The 26,988-nt window shown below is 37.7% G+C and overlaps 3 protein-coding genes across 4 annotated transcripts in view; 2 read left to right on the forward strand and 1 right to left on the reverse strand.

Moving 5' to 3' along the window:
* The window catches only part of dynlt2b (dynein light chain Tctex-type 2B), a 36,762-nt gene that overhangs the window by 6,789 nt on the left and 2,985 nt on the right, over nt 1-26,988 (forward strand). The gene's annotated exons all lie outside the window — the stretch shown is intronic.
* On the reverse strand, nt 15,559-25,186 carry nmur1a (neuromedin U receptor 1a). Its single transcript, XM_023399848.2, has 3 exons — nt 25,090-25,186; nt 19,427-20,346; nt 15,559-16,999 (listed from the first exon to the last, which is right to left on the reverse strand). Exons 2-3 carry the CDS (start codon nt 20,313-20,315, stop codon nt 16,614-16,616), a joined length of 1,275 nt encoding a protein of 424 aa, XP_023255616.1. The 5' UTR covers nt 20,316-20,346; nt 25,090-25,186; the 3' UTR covers nt 15,559-16,613.
* Nucleotides 20,061-26,988, forward strand: part of hykk.2 (hydroxylysine kinase, tandem duplicate 2) — a 31,915-nt gene continuing 24,987 nt past the window's right edge. Inside the window, exon 1 of one of the 2 annotated variants that reach the window (XM_023399844.2) lies at nt 20,061-20,198. The gene's annotated coding sequence lies outside the window, so the exon portion shown is untranslated. The remainder of the gene's footprint in view (nt 20,199-26,988) is intronic. The other variant, XM_087172206.1, reaches the window with a different exon arrangement.

Genomic DNA, 26,988 nt, shown 5'->3' on the forward strand with positions numbered 1-26,988 from the left:
CACTAATAATCTTCCATTTGATGAAACTAAGCAGAAGTCATACAAATTACTTGAACTGCTTTAGTTATTTATGTTCTTCGTGATGTATGTATGCCAGTGACAAGTATGAAAATATTTGACTACAAGATACCATCTTTGACCAAGTAGTGGTGATAAAGATCATAACAGCAAATCTAATCTACTGCTTTCTGCTGTATTTTTTTTTGGTAATATCAGAATGTAATCCTACAGTTTCCATAATGTTTTGCCAATCTGACTAAGCATTTCAAGAAAGAAATGCTCAGAGACATGACAGAGAAAAAGAACAAATAAAGCGATTTATTGCTTTGTTATGACTGCGCAGCATACACTTTCAAATGTCAGAAGAATGACATCAAGTTATATTAAGCGCTAATTACTTTTGGTTTTTATGCAAAACCCCCCCCCAAAAAACAGGAATTTATTGCCATTCATATTGAATGTAAAAACACAAAAATATGAATGAAGAATGAAAATAGCATTTGCAGAGAAAACAGACTGTCAAACTACACTGAGTTCGAATGTTCAAAAACATTAACTGAAGCACCTGACTTGTATCTGCACTGCTGCCACATGGTTGGCTGATTGGATAATTGCATGAATAAAGTAATTGCCAATAATGTGCTCAGTGAGTGTACGGTTAACTGTAAACTGTGGTGAACATTGAGCTCTATCGGTTGGATGCTCACCAAAAATGGATCACACATTTATTATAGAAATAAACTCAAGATCAGGGGTGTAACAATGCATTAAAAAAAGCCTAAAGGCATGACATAGCAGGATTTGTCACCCTGATTAAATTCAGGGGGACATCTGGTTGTCTGTGGTTAGTTAGTTAGTTTAGTTTATTTCGAACATGTGCGAGTAACACACAAAGTAAACTGAAAAACAAACAAATCCAATAACAATAATCAAAACAAAAATAATAATGTCCGAAAAGGAGTAGGATGAAGCATATGCTTATTTAAACCTACCCCTTCTCCACTACTCAATTATCAGTCTTTCTTCCCAAACATATATATTTACATAAAGTAGAAGAAAATAAATAGATTAAATAAACAAATACATAAATCATTTATCATTTATGAAAACACCCGATTATTAAAGCCCTTCTTCCTCCCTGTACCTTGTGAAAACCATATGTTTGTACCACTTTTTAAACTGGATCATGCTTGGACATTGCCTGAGCTCCACACCCAGTCTGTTCCACAGCCTCACTCCACAAACTGACAGACAAAAACTTTTTAGTGTTGTACGTGCCCGCTGATGTTTTAAGTTGAACTCACCCCTCAGATTATAACCCCCAACTCTGTGAAAAAACAATTTTTGAATATTTCCAGGAAGTAGATTTTTTATTGCTTTGTACATAATTTGTGCTGTTTGGAAATTAACCAGGTCAGTGAATTTTAATGTTTTTGATTTTAAGAATAGTGAATTTGTGTGATCTCTATAACCGGTATTATGAATTATTCTTATGGCTCTTTTCTGCAGTATGGATAGAGATTGTATTGCACATTTATAAGTATTGCCCCAAACCTCTGCACAGTATTGTAAATATGGTAAAATCAGTGAACAGTAGAGAATGTGGAGTGATTTGTGGTCCAGAATGTGTTTTGCTTTGCTCAGAACTGAAATGCTTCTTGACAGTTTGCTTTGTACATGTTTTATATGAGACTTCCAGTTTATTTTATCATCAATTGTTACCCCAAGAAACTTGTTTTCATATACTCTTTCAACGTCCACCCCATCTATTTGTAACTGTACTAATGTATTCTTATTGCAATTACCGAATAACATGAATTTAGTTTTACTTAAGTTTAACGATAATTTGTTTCTGTCAAACCACATTTTCAGTTTGCACATTTCAGTGGTGATCCTCCCCAGTAGTTCATGTAAATCCCCCCCACAACAAAAAATACTAGTGTCATCTGCAAATAACACTAATTTTAGTGTTCTTGAAACTTTGCATATGTCGTTTATGTAAAGTATAAATAATATTGGACCTAATACTGACCCCTGTGGGACGCCACAAGCAATGTCCAAGCATGACGATGAATGTTCCCCCAACTTCACAAATTGTTTTCTGTTACTTAAATAACTTCTCACCCAGTGCAATACTAACCCCCTGATCCCATACCGTTCAAGTTTATTGAATAATATGTTATGATTAATTGTATCAAAAGCTTTTTTGAGATCTATGAATACTCCAACTGAATGCAGTTTGTGATCTATAGCGTTTGTGATCTCCTCAATTGATTCCGTTAATGCCAGTGATGTTGAGCTGTTTGCTCTAAATCCGTATTGACTGTCAGAAAGTAATTTATGTTTGTTTATGAATTTGTCTAATCTGTTATTGAATAGCTTTTCTAGAATTTTGGAGAATTGAGGAAGTAAAGAAACTGGCCTGTAATTTGTGAAGTGGTGTCTATCCCCAGTTTTATACAGCGGCACAACTTTAGCTATTTTCATGTTGTTAGGAAATTTTCCAGTTTGGAATGATAAGTTACAGATGTATGTAAGTGGTTCAGAAATCCCCTCAATGACCTTTTTTACAACTTTCATATCAATTTCATTCAGATCAGTAGATGTTTTGTATTTACATTTATTTACTATATCTATTATTTCTTTTTCTTCCACTGCTGTAAGGAACATTGAACTGGGATTTCTCACTATGAGGTTATCATTCCAATCCTCAGATAACAATGGATCTGGAATTTTTCTTGCCAGGTTTGGTCCAACATTTACAAAAAAATGATTAAAGCTATTGACCACATCATCCATATTGTCCTTTTTAATATTATTATCGATAAAATATTGAGGGTAGCTCTGTTGTTTAGGAATATTTTTAATAATACTATTTAATATGTCCCATATTCCTTTAACATTGCTCTTGTTATAATATAATATTTTAGTATAGTATTCTCTCCTACATACCCTTATAATATTAGTTAACTTATTTTTATAGTTTTTATATTTCTTTTCTGCCTCTTTAGTCCTTAGTTTTATGAATTCTCTATATAGTGTATTTTTCTTTTTACAGGCATTTTGTAATCCTTTCGTGAACCATGGACGATCTTTATATTTTTGTTTTTTGTAGTATCGTTTTATTGGACAATTTTTATCATATAATGCTGTGAATATTCTTAAAAAGGTTTCATATGCACTATCAATATCACTTTCATTATATACCTTTTCCCAATTTTGTGCCAGTAAATCATTTTTAAGTATAGTCATAGTTTCCTCTGTCCTCACACGTCTGTATTTTAGTTTTTCTTCTGGCTGATTTCTCTGGCAGTTGCTGTTATAAACTGTAAACACTGGTAGGTGGTCACTGATGTCATTAATTAATAGTCCGCTCATTGTATTATTTTCAATATCATTGGTAAATATGTTATCGATTAAAGTGGCACAATGGGATGTGATTCTACTAGGTCTGGTGATTTTTGGATATAAACTCATGCTGTACATTGTATTGATAAATTCGTCGGTCATTTTGTGCTTATTTGAACTGAGCAAATCAATATTGAAGTCACCACAAATGAAAACAACTTTTTGATTAGTTTTTGAAAACATTTCCCCTATCCAGTCCTTGAATGCTTCAATACTAGAGCCCGGTGCTCTGTATATACAGCTGATTATTACATTTTTGTTTTTTTCTTCACATATTTCAATTGTTATACATTCTAATAAGTTATCAATGACAGTTGTCATATTTTCTACTACTCTATAATTCAAGTTATTATCCACATACATAGCCACTCCTCCTCCACTCTTGATCTTTCTGTTTACACAGTTAAATTCATATCCTTCCAATTCAAAGTCCATTCCTTTATCTATTATACTCTGCTCTCTCCTCCCTGCTGTCGTTGTGGAAGCAATGTTAAGGTGTTTTAGATTATAGATGTTGAGAATATTGTGACTGACTTGATTCACTAATGTGGCTTGAAATTTCATATTTATTAAAACAAATTATCAGATATTTGAAAATGAGTGAAGAGAGTTCTCTGTTTATGTGTTCCTGTTGTTTTAAAGCCAAGAAAATATCAAAACGTCCAAGTTAAACAAGAAAATGTGCCTAAACAAATCTCACATTGTGAGAATATGCCTTTTGTAACTGCCTTCCAGATACACATATGTGTTTTCTGATCGGAGGCTCCTGTTGGCAGGATGGCGTAATGTATAATTACTTTTCAAACCTATTACAAAACACTGTTGCAAAAATAATTTTTTTTTCTCATCTTATACAGCTATGGGTAAGGTTTGGTGAGGTTAAGTACGGACTTGGTAGGGAAAGATGATGTGCTGGGGTTAAAAAAACTACTTAGTTAAAGTAGAGCATGATTGTGAATTGGATTAAAATGACTACTTCATGTTTAAAAGAAACCAGTTTTGACTATTGGCAGGATTTGGAAAATGAGGGCCAGTTTCCAGTTTCAAAGTCTTGATTTTTTGTTGACCCATGTATTCACCCTGAGCTCCTCCCTATGTGGACATTATGGCTTTATAACAAAATCTCTATTTCCTCCTTTGCTCTTGATGGGCAATGGTTATAATTCTTATGGCTACTAGAGGTCTTTATCACATGAACATAATTTGTCGTTGCAACATAGTTTGCTGAAACAACTGGGTGGACAGTCTCAGTAGATCTCACCATCTGAAAAGGCTGGCATTTCAACCGAAAATTATAAGTATCCTTACACTAAAATGTGCCTCTTTCTCAGTACGGACATGTCTTCCTACGGGGGCCTTTCATCCCACTTATCCACAGTCAAGGTCACAGTAAGACACCGAAACACTTAACAGGCAAAGGTGAGAAATAAATTAATATGCTAAACAAAAATGTGATGTTGTTGGTGGAAAATACTGCCATGTATCACACAAAATCAATTTAACTAATGCAATATAATTGTAAAACATCATGAATAATTTTTTACCTGACCTTTATGCTCAGAAAAATACATTCAACCTTCTTGTTTTCTAACTTGATGGCCTGTTTTCTAATATTTGTAAAGTAGACAGGTCAGCTTTCCTCACTATTTATGTCATGTTGTGTTACCTAAGTCTTCCATCTTCAGTCCACAGTTTCCCATTGCTAATTCCCATGAGCCTGTGTAGTGATTAAGCATTTCCATTGATTTTTTAGAGTAAACTCTCAACTCCTGAGTCTTAATTGATTTCCAGGCTTAAAGCCAACAGATGTACTTAAATACCTGCCCTTCAGAATTTAATCCAGAACTGCTCTGGTTGGACAAGAAGCAGAGGCAATTCCCTTTACAGTCTAAATGTGTGAGTAAGTGTGAAGCTGAGTGGCGTTGAAGGGAACAGCCCACCGTGACTAAATTAATTTAGTGGATGAGCTGCTTGTGAATAAAAAGACATGGTGACTTTCATGGTCTTATTTAATCTATGTTTTCGCTTTTATAACTTTGATACCGTACACCTCTGCACCAGAGTGTCACATTACTCTCACAGGACCTTGTTCGAGGCCTTCATAGCTACCCTTTGTAAATGACTCAGACAGAGATTGAACATCAGAGTGTTCAAAGACAGATATTCCTCTTATCATCATTTAAAGGGCCTTTTTACTTGCTATATGAGCAGTAAATGTTCTCTTAGTCAAAGGGATAACCTGCTAAAGTAATTTGCAGGTTAAGCATGATGTTGTTGTGTTATCTCATTTACGGATTGCTTTATGGTTTATGTTTGAAGCATGACTTGAAGTGTAATCTACCTATATAACAGCATCACTCATTGCTTATTCAAGGTTACTTTGAGTTATCCTCCATTTTTATTTTATAGTTATTGAGATTCATAGACACATGTTTTATAATTCATGAACATGGGTCTGTGGCTCAGCGGCACAGTTTTCATGTTATGGGACTTTTTTCACAGCTGAGGATTTGCATATTACAAAGGTTATTCATCAAAGCAGACAGCAGCAGAAGAAAAATGTCACCCGCTTCGTTTGCTGCTTTGGCCTTTTTGGTTTACATAATTTGTCCATGTGCCATTGGTGATATCCCTTATTGGATATTGACCTTGAGAAATTATGCATCTGATCCATTCTATCTTTGCAAAATTTGCAATTCTGATATTTTTAGTGAGCTGATGTTTGCTTGATTGCATCATCAACAAAAACTAGGTAGCTAATATGGCTAATCAACAAATGTAATTCCAACCTGGCATCAGTATTCAGGTTTTTTGGAGTCTAAGGCTTTCACTTTCCAAACATTGTCATTTCCCCATGGACTGATATATGAAGGGGTGCATTCACACATACAGGGATGTGGCTCAACTCTGCCTGACTCTCAGCAGGCACTAATCATCAATGATTGAGGGGGGAAAAATTAAAAGAAAAGTATGTGAATGTTATTTCCTGCACTCACACATTTATCCCAGATAATAACACATTCTTAGCAAATTGCTGATATAAATATACTAACTGCACTAACAATTAGTCTGATCTTATACCTGACCTGACCTATTAGCTAATGTTAGATTATGTTGAATTTCTTATTTACTTAAAAGAGCACTGTGCTTTATTGCCTTGATTGATATTCAGTTATAGTGCGTTTTAGGTAAATATTATAAATACACATTGTCAGCTGTTCATCAAAAGTTATATTTTATCATTTTTTGCCCTGTCCAAAAAGATGGAGTGGATTTATGTGTAGTTTTATTGACACTTAGTAGTGAATGCAGGTAAGAAAGTGTGCCACCCCCAAACAATCTCCACCAATTGGTTGCAGTTTGTAATCAGCCTAAGAGGCAAAACCCAAGGCAAAAAATGTCCTCAAATTGCTCGCTGCTCTTCATAAAGCTTAGTGCACTGATTTAATTAAGGCAACTGTGCACATCAACATATTTATTATCACAACATGGAACTTCTCTCATCTGGATTTTGAAGCTGAACAACAAGACGACGCAGTTAAGAAATGTTTTAGTAAATTATGAAAATGAAACCGTAAAAGTAGCGGGAACTGAAGTAGGATTTTGAGGGGAGACAGAGACATGTCCACCTATCCAGTGGAAATCTCTTTTTTCATAGTCATGTCTTGTAAAAAGTATGGTTTAAATAGGAAACATGTAATTAGCACAGCAATGTCTATGTCTCCTTTTCCATTGCTCAGAACCGTGCAATGATAATCAAACTCCCTATTATTAGATATATTTATAAATCAGTTCTAATTACCGGACTGCAGGATTTGCATGAATGCGGCCAATGCAGTGCTTAGCATCATTTCCAGGCTGGCCATTAAGAACTGGTGGTTAGTATAATTAGGGATGCTTAATAGGTGAAAAATCATAATTGGTTGCAGTTTGGGTGTTCTCCTTTTAGTCCGTATGAAGCACTTTTATTTCCCAGCAACATAAAACTGATTTTTTTTTTCATAGAATTGATTTCTATGAGGAGAAAAATTACTCTTATTGCCTGTCACTAACTGATTGCTCAAAGCCTCAAGGTGAAATTATGCTCTATTGTGGTGTGCACTCTCATAGATGCCTCTGCTGTAGGAAAGACTTCACCCAGTGATAGCACCATTGCAACACGACATGGATACATGAGTACATTATCAAGCCAAACAATGGTTTAATTACATACCACAAAGTAATTGTGTTTACCACCTGCTATTCACTCCATTGTAAAGATTGACGATTGGAAGATTTATCTTTGCGGTGCAATCATTTGTAGTTAATGTGTTCACATTCATTCAGCTTTTCTTAGATAATGGAAATCGCAGCAAGAAGGTCTGCAGTGCAGTTTAGGGTTAGTTTTAGTCTGGTAATGTAGCCACAAGTCCTTAATGCACAAGTAAACATCTGGCTTAAATGTGAAAGCAACTCAGTCATTGGTGATCCAGTATGTTCTGATTTTGCCAAACCGGTACTGAAGTGGTTGTCGTGTATTTGTTTTTCCCTCCCCTTCATGTTCTTGTTTACCATCATATTTAATTAACATATCTTAATTTAGATGAATACATTTTCTCAGTAAATGCTTGTTACTTCCTCACAGCTTTCGATTGTCATTTTTCGCTTGCTGATGTGAGCTGTGTTATTTAATCCCTTGCAGAATGGAACTAGTTGGTGATTGTTTAATTATCTGCCACAAAATTAATCAGATATTAATTTTGAGCACAGTGCAAGTGTAAGCTGAATAAAACTGAATGTGGTTTTTATTTATTTAAATTTGTCACCTAATGGACATTAGCAGTTATGCAAATCATTCTTCAACAAAAGGCAACCAATCTAGAATTGGTTATGTTAGATTTAAACAAATTCCATGAATTGCCATGCAACCTTTTACTTGTTGAGGACAGTGAGCCATTACTCATTGTATATCACTGTTTTGCTGTTTCCCGTGTGCCAGTCATGGCATGTGAATTGAAACCAGCAGACCAGCTTAGTTAGAAAGCTTTTACATGGGAGCATGTCTCTCCTTCTGTTGGATTACAAACCAGTTCATTTATTATTTTCTCAGTCAAGCATCATGTCAGAGAACAATTAGACAATTTTGATTTGCTGCTATGGCTTGACCTGTGGAGGATGCTGGGGACAGCACGTTTACCTTCACCTTTGAGTTCATTTTCTGGTTTCTATAGCAACGTCATCAGATGATTGTCAGTAGGAGAGAGCTGTTGTTGTAAAGACGTTAAATGAAAACAAGTGCTGGTGATCTTGCAGTACCTTGCATTCCTGGGTCCTGAGTTGGTTGATGTTTTGGTTTTTCTTGATTATATTGCTGCGTATCAGTAAACAAGCTACAGTTAAGGTCAATAAATGGTAAATATCAATTTTTTTGTCAGCAGGAAACAGTAATCTAAGATCATCTTTATAGAGCTTTTTTTCTATCAACTTTCAGTAATTATACAGACCAAGAAAGATCCACATTGTTCAAGTCTATGTGGCATCTTAGTCATACAGACACAAAACCATCACCTACCACAACAAAGAAATGTGGTGCATCTGGTCCTGATAGCACCTCGGATGTGGCCATTGTCTCTAGAAAGCACACGAGGAATCACTCCTTCGTGACTACACTAGTGACTCATACTTGTTGTGCCCACACTGCAAGACTCTTGCCTGATATGTCCACTTTATTCGACTGCTTCAAGCTTCAAGTCGTCTTCAAGCAGTCTGCTTTTTAGCAGCAGCATTTTCAGAGTTGTTTTGCTGCCATTTCTCTCTTTCACAACATATTGAAAACACGCAGCTAATTTATGATCAATATGTGCTGTACTCGTTCTAATAATGCCATCTTATTTTGAAGTCGATCTTTCAGTTGTATCTGAATTTCTTGAAGCCGGTGCGTATATTAGCAGAGGGGAAACTAGTATTACTTCTACTGCTTCACGGATTTTGTTGGGATGATGTAATTAAACAAGAAACTAGTTTAGCTAAATGTAAATAATCATGAAGTCAAAAAGAAGTCAAGGGCATCATTAAATATTACTTTTATGTCAACTGTGATTCAAAATCTGCATATCTATGATCTTTATATAATCGCATGAACAAAACAAGTTCATTTTTATTCTTTCATAATTTTTCTGCATTACTCTATCATAAAAACATAGGGTTGTGATTATGATTCCCATTATTTGAGCTGATGGTTTATTCATGAATTATGCATTTGAGCCTCTGTGTAGATGTGGTTTCAATGGCCTTGTCGTGGACATTTTGACAGAACACACACACTGTGAAGTTGTCACCTTTACAATGAAATGATGAAAGTAGAACAGGACAAAATTGATTAATTTCCTGATTCAAAGAGTTCTCTACTGTTTTGTGACCCCATGTGCCCCACATTATTGTGGCACCTTAGCTTCAGTCGATAGAGTCGAATCGCCCTCACCTTTATGTTTTATTCTTGATTACTCTCATCTACTATAGTTGCTATCTTAGTACATATTTAGCTGAAGATATTGTTGGCAGTTACATGGCTCATGAAAAACAGGAGCAGACAATGCCCAAAAATATACATATATATGACCACCTGGTTTTCAATTGAGAATTCAAACAAAGATCAGCAGGCTTCAAGCTGAGGTTAATATTCTTCCTATGTGACAACATAATTTCACCTCAGAGTTTATGTTATGTTATGTTATGTTATGTTCTTCACTTCTCCAAGTGAAGGCTGTATGTTCAAAATCTACTGATAGACTGCTGTTGTTGAGGGTTGTGCCTGTGCATTGATGAGCCCTTATTTTCCCATCTTCATCCCCCTGCTGGGGAAAGCTGGCTGTGAGGTGATCACTGGCTGATTTTTGTAAGAGGAGTATTTCAGTGGTGCACTATTCAAGATGTTTGTTGTCTGATAATACGTGTGTATACCTTATGTACTGATAATGTGAAAATATACTGCTTATTTCTTACTACTTTTACAAACGCCTTTAGATAGTGTACAATACTAGTTATAAATAGAGTAGGTTTATAGGGGTCATATGCCAGCAGTTTTGCACAGTTTTGCATATAATATTTTACCAAGTAACTGGTGAATCTAACCCAAGCATGAGTTAAACTTGTTCCAAACAAACTTACAAGCGGTTGATACAATCCCATTGTTTCCTTTGGTAAGTGTCCTTGGTTTATATAAGGAAAATTCCACATATTTGCCATTTTGCAGGGGATTATGTGCTGGGCTACTTCTTGGCTCTGATCAGTTGCCAGGCAAAAAGCAGATACTCCAGTATCAGTGCCAGCCAGAAATATCCCCACTAATCTCCGCTAGACAGCAATTAAGCATATTTTCCTGAGTGTTGAACTATTTCTTTAAATTGAAGTGAATTTCCAAAACAGAGCAATAAATTGACAATGATTCCATTCGAATTAGACTCAAATTAGAGATTAACTATTTGGAGGAGGGGGCACTCCGGTGGCTCAGCTGGTAGAACGCATATCATGAAGGCTCAATCCTTACTGCAGCAGACTAGGTTCATGTCCAACCAAAAGTTTTTGGGGGAGACCCCCTGAGTTTTATTTAGCATGACCATTTCTATAGTAAATGGACTACTCTTTTTAATACTACTAATTAGAATACTTTAATAAGAAGTGTTAAAAAAATGTTTTATAGTTGAGTCATAAAACCTGGTCCACACAGATTTAGAATAGCGGTATTTGGAAAAGAAAATTATTTTAGATTATTTACTCACAAATAAACCGTTTTAATCCAAAATATACAGCTGCGCCAACCACATGTGGGACATTTGCTACTCAGTTCAGTCTGAACATTTAAAGAAAGAAAAATGAGTGGTGGTGAAGCTGACCGCAATAGCAGTCAGGCAATACTCACGTTAGGTCCAATGTGTAAGAAGCATTTCCTTTTTGCAATGTATGCATAGCAACAAGTTCTTCAACTTAAACAACCATATAGGTCGCTTGTCCCAACCATTGGACATGATCAATGGTTGGGACAAGCGTACGAGCAGCAGGCGTACTGCATCTTCATTAATATGGTACAACAATCTGTAGCTGCAAAACAATATGAGGCATCTTTTCTTTTTTTCTAAGCAGATTTGTGGACATTTAATTGCAGGATATCAGAGATAATGATATCCTTGAACGTGAATATTTTGTTCCTTGTGAGGAATCGGACTGAAAGTTATATGATAAGGGTGAGGAACAGGCCTGTTTTTAAGTATTTTGTTTTGTTTTGTTTTCAAGTCTACAACTTTCAAGGTGCTTAGACAAGTGCTGGTCATTGATGACTGGAGATAGCATTTTAATCATGTTTGTTGAATAAAGAAATCCACTGCTGTTTTAGCTTCATTTAAGCTAGCCATCTTTTGTGCATTCAAACCGCTCAGTAGCTGACACATTTTTTATTTAAGTGATGAGGAAAATCAGAGCAAAGAATTAGCTGAGTAGCGACTTGTGATCTAACGTTACAACATTAAAATAAATTTTGATTTCCTGCAATCTTGACTGTAGCCAAAACCAAATATCTTAAGTTCCATGCACTTGCAGATCAGCAAACTGTCCGATTCTTGAGTTCATCACATCTGCAGGCATGCTCATGCCATGCGAATTTGATTATTGGGGTGTTTTTGCAGTCTGTCTTTGCTCTAAAGAGCAAGTGTACCATCTGTACAGCTGACAGATGTAGTTAGCTAGCCGACTGTGCACAGCATGCACCTGTGGAGTCAAAGCTTTAGGATAAGCATGCATTTTTTGGTCAAGCTTGAATGTTTTTCACTAGCACAGACACATCTTTGCCTCAGTGCACGCTGTAGGTATAATAGTATGTACTTTCAGTTCACCTAAATGCGCTATATGTATTTGAAAACAGATTCATTTTAAGTGTATGCATATGTTCATGTAGTGTGTTTTGATATTGCATATTTACATAATACTGTAGGGCAGGCCAAATATTTCAATGCTAATTTGGTTGTTCTAATCTGTAGAGTCAGACAGAGAAATGTTGGCTGTCATCAAACTATGAAAAATGTGACCATATCCTGGTATGAGTTTAATGATCCTCAGCTGGGGAATTCATGTCAGTATAATATTAGAAATGCTAATGCTGAGTAATTCAAAGTCATAAGACTCTGAATATCAAACATTATATTATCAAATAAAATTAGTTTTTGTTAGAAACCCAGAAAGATCTGAAGTAGCAGACTCCTGAGCTACACCTTGCATGAATTTCTAATGCAGTTTAATGCCCAGAAAAAGTACTCAGAGTGAAAGATTACAAGGTCAAGATCTTGGCATTTGTTATATCACTGGCATTTAATCACCTTGAAGCCCAGCCTTGAGTTGATGTTATGACACTCAGCACTTCATATACTGTATGTCACTCTATGTATTATGACATGCTTCAGTCCACAAGTAAAGTTCACATTTACATTCAGTAAGTGTTGAGTTTTAGTGCACCAGCTAACCCTCAGACAGCTTGTAATATTTTATTCAATTTTTGTTGTCTGGTTATTTTGTGATCAGGGTTGGTTTTGCATATCAGCCATATTACTGCTACTTATATACAAGTCCTGGCTAGGCTTCATGTTTATTCCTACGTTCATTCTCTTTAGGAATAGCAGCTACAAAACAAGACAAGGCAAATGTGGTTGCACCAAACTGTAAATGCAGTTTGAGATAAATTGTCAGTTGCTATCTAGGAACCAGACATGATTTATGTACACTGGGTTCCTGAAGATGCCTCCTCTAATCATGCAGGTTCATGCTCTCTGCAGTTCACTGTGCAACCAAAGAAGCTCTGGCATTGAGTATAGCATGATGAAATGGGATTGGAGTACTCTTCTGTGTCCACCGAGTGTTTATTGTCCATCTGCTGCCAGAGTCACTAAAGAGCCCAGGGCATTGCTGCAGGCATTTATTATGTGATTCACTGTGCTTCACCTTGATTTACATCATTCCTTTGTCAGTACAGATTTTTTTTCACCACTGCTGTGTGTATGTGTCAGGTTTAGTGTCAATAGACATGGCACTTTACAGCCTATAGTTTGATCTCAGGCAAAGAGATTATCATTATGGGTCTTTCATGAGGCATCTGACCGACAAGAGCTATTTATTATTTATTTAGCACAATAATGACTGCAATCAACACATAACATTTAGTTTTTTTTAAATGTGGATATTCACACTTGTTATTCAGAGTATTTTCTTATTTCACTTCTAAGAATACAGATTTTTTACTTGGACCCCTGTTGAATAAAATTTCCCAGCTGTTAGGACAGAAAATCAAGCACACGAAGACAAAGGAGTTACACATGAAAATTGCAGTTGTTCAAGAGCCCCTTGTGGCCAATAGTACATACTGATGGTTATAATGTGGTCTGATAGTGGGCTTGAGAGAAAGAAAGGTGCATCCAAACATTCTGCCTGAAGTACAGATGGTTAATTAAGAGCGGCTGAAATTACCCTGCACTGCTGATGTTGTCAGCTCTGAGAGATCTGATAGCTTTTAAATGCCTTTTAAAAGCTATTACCATTGTGAATCTTCCCCTAAAGAAGGGGCATCCTCGGTTAGTACTTATACGAATACATATCACAAGAGAGAAACAGCTTCAGTGGACTTCTGACCCTTCTACATGAATGGTTTTGGATAGCAAAGCCAGATATGGTGGATGTTTCCAATTATCTTGTCAGGGCATCCAATTATATTGACTTGTTAAACAAAAAAAATAGCAGGCAGCTGACTTAAAGGAAACTGCCACACTTTTAAAATGTTATTTCATTAGCTGCGGTCATCCTATGGGTCACTGTAACATTTTACTCACTGACTTAATTGCAGAGATTTGGAGGTGTTGAAACACAGCTAGAAGTCCGGCTTGACAAACAACATGAACTGAGAGATAATGACACATATTGTAAATAAATCACCATCAGTTCAACTAATGTGACAAAAAAAAAAAATCAATTTTGGAATCTAAAATATTGCATGTGAAGTAATATGTTCGTCCCGACTCTCTCGCCAACATTTTGGTTCAGAACTCTGAATATCTGAGCATGACAGGCCAGACTTCCACGCAGTGTGCTGTGGATATTCACGTCACCCTGAAATCAATTTTTTTTTTTTTACCTTTTAAAATGCAGCATCCCACGTGTAGGACACTTTGGCCTCGTTAGTGCTACTTTAGGTGTGTGTTTTGGTCTATACCGGTTTCAGTCTTCACACAACCTTGATAAATTATACATCGTTTGAAAGCTGTAAGTCTCCTGATTCTATCAGACTGTGCAAAGTATTTTAGGGTCATCCATATCACTGCTGCAGTTGTTGACGTAGAATTGGTTCAGACTTGTGGCTATAGCTCCAAAGTGTTTTCTATTCAAAAGGTGCAACTACAGGCATTATATTCCCTTTTTATGCCAAAAGAAGTAGGCCAGGCAAAACACTTTCTCATGTTTGTGCCTCTGTAACTGTGAATTTTTTTCTTTTTCTTATTTCTTGCTCTACTCATTATGACTTTTTGGTTGTAGAGCGTTACCTTTCAAAGAATACCAGTGTTGTGACTGTAGTCAAAAGGATTTCAGAACAGTGACCTTTTTTATTTTGGTTACATTATTGTCAAGCTTGTGCACAAAAATGGGGGGGCGTCTGATTACAGGTTAATGTTGTTTGGTGACCTGCTCACCATTGTGTAGTCACAGTTATCACTGCTATTGTCATGTGTGTTCATGTTTCCAATGGTATAAGGTTTTTTGGGGGGGTTTTGTGGTTGGTTTCAGTACATTTCCTCTTGATTTACCTTTAAGGGATGATCCTCTTGTAAGACTCAAAATCATCACTGTCATTCGTGACATCATTACCATCATCTATTGTGGGTTGTTATGTACAGTACTGTACTGACTGTAGGGGATGCTTGATCTAAATTATAAGACACTGGACAGCAGGACAAACATTTTTGCAAATAATTTTTATGGAACTTACTTACCTCCCAGATAAATTCAGTTTTGCCACATGTGCCATATGAAAGGTCTGATAATCAATAGAAAGCATTTGAAAGCAATGTTCATCATTGGCTATAACAGCTATTTTAACATCAACAACTCAACCGAATACTGCTACCAATAATAATAATCAGCTAAAGGATGTGCAGTTAAACTGCTATTGTTTATTATACCTGTGGATAACAGCATAAAGTACAACACATTTCTAGACTGTTTAACCACAAAAAGCAATAGATATTTAGCAGAAATTACACACTTAAGAATACCACTTAAACACTATTATAAACAGTACACAGGGCTGACAAGCATTTTTGTCATGAGAACAGAGCAATTTCTGATCATATATAGCATTTATAATCTGATATGAATATTTACTCTAAATACAGTGTAGTTTACCCCTTACATGACAGACATTTATAACAGGATATTCAATTTTCCATCATCTTAAATACATCATAACTTTTATACACATTGGTCCATTTTTAATGTCTTGACACTGCCTCTGTAGCTTGTACCTCACCTGTGTTAATATACAAATACAGATGCTTTTGTTAAGACCCTGCCACTGAGTTCCACATTTTCTTACTGTACACAACCAACAATATAAGTTTTCAGCCTCTCTCTGGCTTGGATCAACTTTTGTATTCATCAGTCCTCCTGGTTCGTCTCAATTTGTGAATAGCAGAATTTTTGTGGACTGTATCATCATCATCATTTAAATTTAGAGTGTTTTCCCAAATGGAATAAAGTACTTACAAAGAATATGTTTTAATTTAAATGGTTTTTGTACAATGAATATTAATTGCCATTCATGCTGGCAAACTGAAGTCTACTTTCCTGCACTTTTTTCCTATGGCTTGAGAATGCCATGAATTCATGTCTGCTCAGGCTTGTTTGAAACATGCCACTGCAAGACATTTGGAGTTTGACTTCAGTTTGTGATTTGCTGAGTTACAGATAAAGTTTTCAAAAGCAGAATAGTAACACTAACACTGCAGTCTGACAGTTTCAGCGGAAGCGTGTGCTTTTTTTCCCCCTGCAGTTCCTCCGCTCAGACTATTTTAGGTATTTAACAGATGCAACTGTTGCAAGTGGATGTTAATGACAGCTGATGGATGCAGTGACTTAAAACAGGACAGTCTTTCTAAACCCCATGCCACCCTGCCAACAATACGTCCTTGACAAACCCCTTAAGTTGAAAAAGTTGTCTCATCTTTCACCCTCACTTCTCCATCCTCTGCCTCGCCTTCGACGACAGCGGTTCCATTGCTGACTGGTGCATCACTCAGGGTGCTGCGGAGCGTCACCCGAGTGACGCTGAGCGAGTATTTTCTGGGAGCGATGTGATGTGGCCGATGGCACATGACCTCCTTGAACATTTCTCTAAAGCGTGTGGACATGAGGTTGTACAGGATTGGGTTGACTGCTGAGCTGAGGTAGAAAAACACTCCAGAGATGTTGTGCACGTACTCAAAGATTTCCAGATGGTAGACACTCCAGTCACTGATGAAACTCCACATGAGTCGGTCAGTGTGGAACGGGGCCCAGCAGATCCCGAAAACCACCACCAAAACGACTGGAAAAAACAACAAGAGAGAGGAAAAGACAATGAGAGACACAGTTAGAGGGCATTTTAATAGCAGTACATTGATTAATGTTCTCAACATGCTCTCTCTGCTCTCAATTAAATTGTCCCTCTGGGGGCTGTGTGTGCAGAGCATCTCTGTACTGGGCTCACAGCCTCTGATTTGGTTTTGTACCTAAGTGTTTAACACATTTTTAGGCTCATAATTGAAAAATACTCCTTTGAGGTCCTTGTTCATATCATCGTATGGGTCCCAGTTTGTCCCTGACACTTGTTGTTTGAGTGATCCTCATGCAAAAGCCTGACTGTGGGATATGGCACAACACAACATCAGAAACCAAGAGCAGAACAAAAACTATGCATAAAGATCGAAGGGGGGGATTTTTCAAAATTCCAGCCTACATTTCCAACTCTCACACTGCTTTCATACTTAAATGCACATTTTATTTGAGGGAGACATCACTCTGTCTCTCAGAGTTCTTGAAAAGAAGAAAAACTGTGCCCAAAAATGACTGAATTTACAACAGATTTTAGTAAGAGACTGCAATGAAGGGCTGTGTACTGCTCACTGCAAGCTCTTTCAAAGTTCTACAGACTCTTACAGCCATGAATTCATTTGTAAAGTAGCATTAATGTTTTCTTATAGCTTTGCCATTTTTGTGGTACTGTTGTAAGTATTCAACATTAATTCATGCAATTATGTAGAATAGGGCTATCAAGGCTATATTGTCTTACAGTACATGACTTATCTAGATATCCCCTTAAACATGATCCCTGCCCTACAACTGACTGGACAAATCCACCACACACTGAGATTCATCTTGTCTTCCAGTTTTAAACCTGAACAATCACGGCAGCTGTTTTGGACATGTGGAAAATCTATTGAACTACATACTGAAATCAGTTTTCACAGACTTGAGGTAACAAATATGGCATGGTGAATTTACTGTATATCTGTAACACTGCTCCAAAGCTTCAAGAGGTGACGATTTACGTAACCATCTGTATATAAAACTCAGCTTGTGAGATGTCTTCCTGTCTGTGGTTAGAGGTAAAACAGTTGCTTTGTAGAGTCACATATACAGTACATCAACATATCTAATGTAACACTATATGTGCCTTGGCTTTGAATATTAATATAGAGATTACCATATTCTGTGTTATTATATAGTAAACAAGTTATTATTTTGGAAAATTTGTTACATATGTTATTCTACAGTATTTTACAGTAAATCTTCACAGACCAAACTGTATCCTGTACGGGGGGTTCAGGGGGGTTCAACTGTGTCTCAACATATGTGCTTGTGAAGCCAAGCATCTGAGAGCATGTAAATCAATGTCATAGGATGGCTTTGATAATGTCAAGATAAGGTATAGATTAATACCTGCACACAACCCATGCTTAAGCACCATGAAGGATATTCACGTCTACCTTCCTTTCACCTTAGCCTCTGAGTGATACAAAAGCACACGCGGACATTAAGCCTATATGACAGACTGTGACAAACCATAATAGCATCCGCATGGTTGATGTCACCTTTAATAATGACAGCATCAATATTTATTTATGTTCATGAGCCTCAGTCATGTATGGGGGAAATGTAACGCTGCATGGATCCTGCTTTTATCAACATTAGACACAGTTTCAAAGAAACAAATCAAGAGAATTTGAAAACTCAATCATACAGTTGCATCTGATTGTTGTCTCATTTCAGGAGTGAAATAGTAGCAGCAATACAATGCATTTTACATTTGTTTATAGTATATAGACAGATAAACAACAGGTGTCAGGTGTGACTAATTTCTGATTTTCCATTCCTCCTAGGCCACAGTTTATTTATTTAAGGTTGCCACTAATGATTATATATATATTTTTATGATGAATCTTTTCTACAAATGTGAAAAAAGTGAAAGAAATCCCATTCTCTGAGCCCAATGTGACGTTTTCAAATTGCTTTAGTCCGACCCAACTAACTGTTCAGACCAAAAACGCAAATCCTTACATTTAAGAAGATGTAACCAGAGACTATTTGGCTTTTGATCTTGATTAATGACCTTGAAATACTAATGAACTATCAAAATTGTTCACCATTCATTTTCCCTCAACAAAATGATCAGCAACACATTTATTTGAATTTGCTCTTGGCAAATTTTTGTTTCTTGCTGCTGGTCAACCCACCCACTTCATTTAGAGGGATTTTCTGCATCCAATAGAAAAAATAAATGGGAGCCAGTGTTTCACTTAGTTTGTGCTAGGTAGATTGTGGGGTGGTGTCTTTAAGAAGGTGATTTAAGGTGAGGTGATTTTGGCCAGTGGCCATATTGAGTAGCACAGTCAGGTGATGCACACTGGCCCAAAAAGCTTTTTTTTTTTTTTTTCCAAGTACAACCATTAGATCAGCAGAGTTTGATACTCACACAACATTTTAGTGACCTGCCGGCGACGCGCTTTCTGCTGCTGCGTACGGACGCTGCAGAAGCTGTCCTGTCCAATGCCAGACTTCGCCTCCAGCGCCTGATGCAGCTTTTCGCGCTTCAGCTGCAGCCCGATGAGCATGTAGAGAGCACTGATGGTGAGCATGGGCAGAATGAAAAATAGCAAAGTGGTCACCTGGATGGTCAGATTGTACATCCAGCGTGGTTTCACCACTGTACAGGTTGCCGAGTTGGGGATCGCCACATTTATGCTCCCCTCAGGGCAGGTGAAGGGACAGTGAGCGATGCTGATCCCATGCAGACTTGTGTTGGGAATGGCACACAGCACCGACAGGCCCCACACCGTCAGGATGACCCGTTTGGCATGGGTGCGTGTCACAACGTACTTTGCTCGCAGTGGGTGCACCACAGCAATGTAACGCTCCACACTCAGCGCCGTCACGTTTAGGATGGACGCCAAGCATACCGTCTCAAATAGGAAGGTTTTAAAGTAGCAACCTCCCTTCCCCAGCAGAAAGGGGTAGTTCTGCCATAGCTCGTACAGCTCCAGTGGCATGCCGAGCAGCAGCACCAGCAGGTCTGACACCGCCAGGCTGAACAGGTAGTAGTTTGTCGGTGTCCACATCACTTTGTTGCGTGCAATGACGGTACACGTCAGCACATTCCCCACCACGCCTACCAAAAAGATGATCAGGTAGACGAGGCAGACGGGGAAGAACACAGGTGATCGAGGAGGACCCAGATGTATTTCCAGGTATTTGTCCTCCGTCAAACATGCACCACCCAGATTGCTGTAGTTTCTGTTAATGCCAGGCGTCAGGTTGGTGCCTTTTTCACCAATTAGATCAGAGGAGCAGTTTAAAGTTGACATCCTGCTGAAGTAGTAACAGTAGACTCGCTCTCTGAGGACAAAAAAGAAAAAGAAATAAAAGATTAAACACACAGCAAAAGTTTTGAGCAGACTCACAAGAATATGACATTCATACACAACTGGTTTCCAGCTATAGTTGAAATAAATAGGAATCAAAGCAAATGTGTGCCATCAACAAATGAGGAAGGAGTTGTTTTACGTTTTGACATTCATCTCTTCCTGACCAATTCCCCCAAACTGAATTAGATTAGCTATGACTGCTGTTTCTGCCAATGAGTTTTGAATTCACTACTGACAGAAGACAGAGTGATTGAAAGAGCTTGAATTGCCATCTGTTTCCTGCCGCCGTAGTAGAGCTCAAAATCTTCAGAAGCTTTCCTTAAATGAACTCAAACATGCAGAATCTTCTTGAAACTGACTTGCAAAGTAACATCATAAGAGAGAATGTTTGGCTTCAGCAGGCAGCTGTTTTCAGCAAGAATTCTCTGATAAACCCACTGCATGCTACCTGTCCAGCAGCAAAAGACAGACGGACAAAGTTAGAGATTAGCTGGTGAACACAGTGGAGCATTTAGCAGATCAAGAGCTTGATATATTTCCCTGGAGTAGGTGGAGACCTCAATAGAGTAGAAAGGAGATTAAATTTGACTTACTGTGCATTCACCTGAAACAAGAACTCAAATGAATGCAAATGTCACTGTATGTATAACAGCTGGTTGAACCACCTTCAAGTGGCCAAAAAATTCAGGTTTGAAAATGGAACACTAATAAATAGTATATATTTGTAGGGCTCAGTAATTTCCTAAAACAGTTGGACATTGTAGTTTTTAAGTACATATTAAATGGACCTGCACTTATATAACGATTTTCTCATCTTACTGACCACTCAAAGCGCTTTACAGTAATTGCCACATTTACCCATTATAAAAGACAATAAAATGTCTTGTGTGATATTCTTATTATTATTCCCTTTACATTGCACCCTTTGAAGCTCAGTGGCTGCAGCACGGTAGTGTCATTAACAGTGGTGGGTGTTCCGTTCCTTGTGTGACTCAATACATAATGAATGGCAGGGGTGCTGCTCGGAGTTTATTTCTCAGTGGGGAGATCTATTCTATTAGCTGCACTGTATGTACTCACTGCACCGATCCACTAGATTTAAGTGGCCCAGGATGGTAGATGTAATAGTATTATGTACCCTGTGTCACATCCTGTAGGGAGCCAAATTCTCCTCTATGTTCATTAGGCTATTTATTTAGGGCAGATTCACTGAACACACATTAACACTGGAAAGTTGCCAAATTCAACTAGTCAGCTTTGTTGGCGCCTAAGCAGCTGTGTTTTGACTTATATAGAATGTTTTAATATTTAGGGGAATATGTTAATTTGCTGTCTTGCTGTGAAGATCTATACCAATCTCACGCCTGTATGGAAAATATGAAGCTACAGCCAGCAGCCAGTTAGCTTAATTTAGTACAACATTTTTTAACTTCTTTGTTTAGTCCATCCTTTGCTGAGTGGTATCAATCTTCTCATCTAAATCTCAGCAAGAAATAAGACAATTTTCTGAAAATGTCTAACTACCTGTATTCCTTTAAAGGCACCTCAACATTAATAATGGAGTGCTAGCACTGCACTTTCACTACCTGGACCAGATTCATTCTGTCAGTGTGGGGATCAAACTGGGAACCTGTCTATAACCTTTAGGCCACTGCTTGAGCATTACAGGTGCAGGGACAGATCAGCAGATTCTCACTGCCAGCAGTATGTCCTCTAAAAGTACTGTACCTGCTGTTCAAAGGAACACACATCAGAAAGCAGGGACTCATTATATGTGAAATCTTTGGAGGCTTTTGATGCTACCGTCGAGCGAAAGTAATATTGATGATAATATAATTATATTCCTGGGTGAAGGGCTTTATGGGAACTTGGTCAAGATGAAAGTTAATAACATCAGTCATGGTGATAATTCCATAAATTAATGACTGTTTGCATGTAAAGGATTTTTATTTTATTTTATTAGGTTGTAAGTTCATTACATAAAGGAAATTTGATTAGGCTTTACAGAGGACCTTCTCGGAAGGATTTAAAAAGGGATGTTGCAGGATTTCTGTAAGATGCAACAGCAGATTTGCATTCCGAACATTTCAACATGATGCAGTGATTCAAAAAAAAAAAGAAGTATTTATTGCTAAGTGTTTGAATATCATTCTTGAGTTGACATAGTGAAATTAGAACCAGTCCATCAGCTGAATATAAATTTGGAGGTAATGATGTAATGATATTTACATTTTACCAAGTCAGAGCTGGATAATGAGAAATGAGACAGAAAAAGGCTTTTCTGCCGAGAACATGAGTGACTGTTGATGAGGAGCAGGAAAACACAACAAAGATGTTACCATACATTTACATACATCAGTCTGAGGTCTTTTTTGTCTCTGGCACAGAGTTTCTGTGTTATGTATTCCATCAGGATGCATCTTGTGTCTGTTGAGAGTCTTGACACTAATTGAGCTTGAAACTCAGTCTCTGGTAAAGCATTTTTGTAGTGTATGCAACACCACGTCCACTGCATTAAAACAAACTGCATAACAATTCCCCTGTGGCTTCAGAGTGCAACCACCACTGTGCCATAAATGAGTTCTCTTGTCAATGGGAATTCCATACCCAATCTCCATCAGGCCAATTGTTATTTGCACACTCAGGATTGAGCTATAGGAAGCAACAACTTGTTAGCATTCTGACCAGGGCATTCCAAGGAATGATATAGTATGCTTTATAAATATAGATCCACCACTTTAATGAATGTTTCAGTACAGGATCTACAGTGGATGTGATGCATATATGGATGACGCATCTTGTCTTCCACATGAACATTCCACTTTTCATTCCAGAAACCTATTTCCACAGTCTCAGTAACTCTAGATTATTTTTATTTTAATATTTACATACTAAATACACACTTATCACTTTATCTTAACTGTCTTCTGTACAGCAAATGCCAAGTAATAAATGATCATGCTGTATTTTCAAACAGTTGTCTTTAGAAGCATGTCTTTTGATGCTTCTGAAGTTAGATAACTGACATGTCCACCTGAGAGTTACGGCATGTTTTCACCTAAAATGAGTGAAACAAATTCCTATCATGTATCATCTTAAAACTAGTGAATGGAAGGGATTTGAAACTGTTGCATTTAATCGCCTGTTGGCCACAAGTGAAAATCTCTGCGGTTAGGTGGTAGATTGGACTTTATCCCCATGGGGAAACTCATGAATGCAATGATTGAAGGCAACCAGCTACAGCACAGACTAAAATGCAGGACTTTCATATCAGCTTTGTCCATTTAAGTCCTCCCTACAGTGAAAAGCTCGGTACAAAGAGTATGCTGATCCAGTGACTGTAGAGCAGCTTTCACTCTGACACAAAAATGCATATGCAGCCTACAACAGGTAACACTGCTTACATCTAAGAAAAACATCCATCGCCTTGCCCAGAAGCTGCTGCCATCTGTCATTATCATTGTCCCCAGAGTGCAGACATCTCTGTGCTTTCCTTTTTCTCGGGAATGATGTCATGAATAATCCAAATCACAAGCCCAAATCACATGCATCTGCCTTTAGAAAAGTCAACAGACCACAATATCCTGCTTCAGCTTTTGCACTGACAGCTACATGGCACTGCTTCCTATGAGAGTCAAAAATGGCTTTACATTTTGGGGAAGTACGTGAAGTGCATGAATGCGTAGTCCTGGTTGCTGTGCTTTAATTAACTTTTAACTGCATGTAGTCTGCAGTAATTAAAAAAACTCTGAATAAAGATTCTTGAGAAATTTTAGCTTTCACCTTAATATCAACGCAGACATTTTTCTGATCCATTGTTTAGTGCACTGATAACACAGAACATCCCTGTTTCTCTGTTCTGTTCATGCTGCACCTTTCATGACTCAAAATTATGACTCCAGTATGTTGTGCTTTTCTGGCCACTATGATTGTTTTTTTATATTTACAGTTATGTATTTATATTAAGCGTTGTTAAAAAAGGAATATTCACTTTGCTATTGTATGATTTTTGACTTAATCTTTCACCAGTACATTTGCATTCAGAAAAGCAGATGAAATCAAATAACTTTCAGATTTGGGTTTTAAGACAGATGCATTTATTTCACATTGTTTTGTAGTTTTTGTACTCTGATTACATTTCAATGGTCTTAGGTCAATTACTTTTTCCCCCACAATCCACTGAACCGACAAAACAGAAAGTCACCACTTAGATAAATGAAGGTGATGGATAAGACATAAATTAAATTATAGCCTCAGCTTGGTAGTTTAAGTTTCCTTTCAAATGGTTGAATATTCAAGTAACATTAATATCAAATAATGCAAAGTGCCCCTGATCAGAAACATTAATAAATCGAGTTATTTATTGAAAAAATGTTTATTGGAATGTTATTGTAATCACTGTTTATACAGTGTGGATCTGAGCTGTATTATGAGCCACTACATGTTCACTTTATTATATTAGTTTTACATGAAATCTGTTTTTTAACCTCATAATATAAGCCTGGCATTAAAAAAAGTTTAAAAAACGTGAATGACAAAAAATAATAGGTTAATGACTTGGTTTGTTACATGAAGACATGTAAAACACTGTCACCAGGATCCTCACGATGTTTGAGGCACTGACTGATTTCTACAGGAAATAGTGGCTATACATGATTGATTTTAGTCCAGAACTCTTATTATCTAGTTTTCCAAATAGTATAAATCTTCTTACCTCTAATGTGTTCCCTTGTTGTTTTTCCCTGATGTAAACACAGATTAGTGTCTTGAGAGGTGTGTGAACAATGATCTGCTCTCTCCGCACACTCTCCTTCTGGTCTGTCGCTCTCTCTCCTCAAGCCCCACTCACGATCACACACATACATACACTACACTCACACACACACACACTCTCTCTCTCTCCCTCTCTCTCTCTCTCTCTCTATCTCATCCTCCCTCACTTCCACCCTCTCTATACTACACATGAACACGCAGACATTCAAATTTACATTTATAATTCTGCCCACAATATAATTACTGTAATTTTGATAGGGTAGTGTATGAGATGTGTGACTTGAGGCACTGTTCTTTCACTGCTGAGAACCCCCTGTGTGGATATTGAGCTTTCAGTCTGATAGTATTGTAGTAGCCTATACATTATTTCTCACACAATTCTCTTGGTGGAATTTTTTTCTTTTTGCTGATGCAACCAAACTGACCTCTTCTCTACCCATTAGTCACTCACAAAATTCTAGACACTGATAAGGTGTTCCTTTGAGGTGTTAGAGAAGGTAATTCTGATCAAATATGTCCATGTCACATGAACCAAACATGTAATTAAGGGCTCAGTTAGCCTCCACCTTACACACCCTCTAATTTTGGGCTGATTGATTGGCTTCTCCGGGGCAATTGGCCATAAAGAGGAAGCACAGTCACAACAGGTGTGTGACTGTATGTGTGCTGTCCTGCATGGCTGGTGACACAGCTGGCTAATTCTGCTCCTGAGGCAAGAGAGGAGTTTGCATCTATATGTTCCAAACTTGCCCGCTAAGGGATTCTGTAAGGAATCTTGGAGTTATTTTTTTATCAGGATACGGCCGTAAAACTCCCACATGAAACAAACTTCAACGATTGCCTTTTTCACCTATGCAGCGTTCTAAAAATCAAGCGCGCCCTGTCTGAAGGAGGATGCAGAAAAACTAGTCCATGCTTTTGTAATTTCTTGGCTGGATTATTGCAATTCCTTATTATCAGGCTGCCCCAACAAGTCTCTAAAGACTCTCCATCTGATCCAGAATGCTGCAGCACGAGTACTTACAGAAACTAGGAAAAGAGATCATATTTCTCTCGTGTTAGCTTCACTGCACTGGCTCCCCATTAAATCCAGAATTTTAAATCCTCCTCACCTACAAAGCCCGTAATGGTCAGGCACCGTAAAAGCTTAAAGAACTCCTAGTACTCTATTCCTCCACTAGAACACTGTACTCCTGGCAGGCTGACTTGTGGTTCCTAGAGTCTCCTAGGATTGAGAGTGAGGCAGAGCCTTGAGATGTCAGGCTCCACTTCTGTGGAACCATCTTTGACATCTGAGACAGCCATCTCCAGGTTTAAGAGTAGGCTTAAAACTTTCCTTTTTGATAAGCTTATGCCTGGCTCCAGCTGCCAGGGGACTTCCCATGATGCACTGAGCTCCTCTTTCTTCCTCTCCCTCTCCATCTCCATTCATATCCCATTAATGCTTGTTACTAACTCAGCATCTTCTCTCTCACATAGTTTGGTGCTTTCTCGTCTCTCCCTTCGCTCCTCCTGTTGCTTTCTGCGGGTTTTTCGGAGCTGTACAATCTGAATCTGTGATTGCAAGCCCCCTTCTGCCCCCATATCCCAGCTCTCAACACCCACTGCCACAATCAGTACTACTATTATTATTATTACTATACATCACTATGTGGAACTTGCATTGTGCAGCCTGGCACAGTTCTCGTCTACCTTCACTTTGTTGTGGCAAAATGATTTTCAAGACAGCTCATGTTCACCACATGTTCCTGACCATCATGAATCCTTTTCAGGCACACAGCAAAAGCTGAACAGATTAATGGTGTCCATTCAATCGACACTAGTATTTATCATCCCCAGA

The sequence above is a fragment of the Seriola lalandi genome, unplaced genomic scaffold (genome assembly GCF_002814215.2).
Source record: "Seriola lalandi dorsalis isolate HSWRI2012SDOR001 ecotype SW California unplaced genomic scaffold, Sedor1 jcf7180002052122, whole genome shotgun sequence".
Taxonomy (NCBI): Eukaryota; Metazoa; Chordata; class Actinopteri; order Carangiformes; family Carangidae; genus Seriola; species Seriola lalandi.

Coding starts and splice junctions, on each gene's coding strand:
- nmur1a (XM_023399848.2), bottom strand. CDS start 20,315: ATGTCAACTTTAAACTGCTCCTCTGATCTAATTGGTGAAAAAGGCACC. Junction 17,000..19,426: donor GCAGGTCACTAAAATGTTGT/GTGAGTATCAAA, acceptor TGTTTTTTCCAG/TCGTTTTGGTGGTGGTTTTC.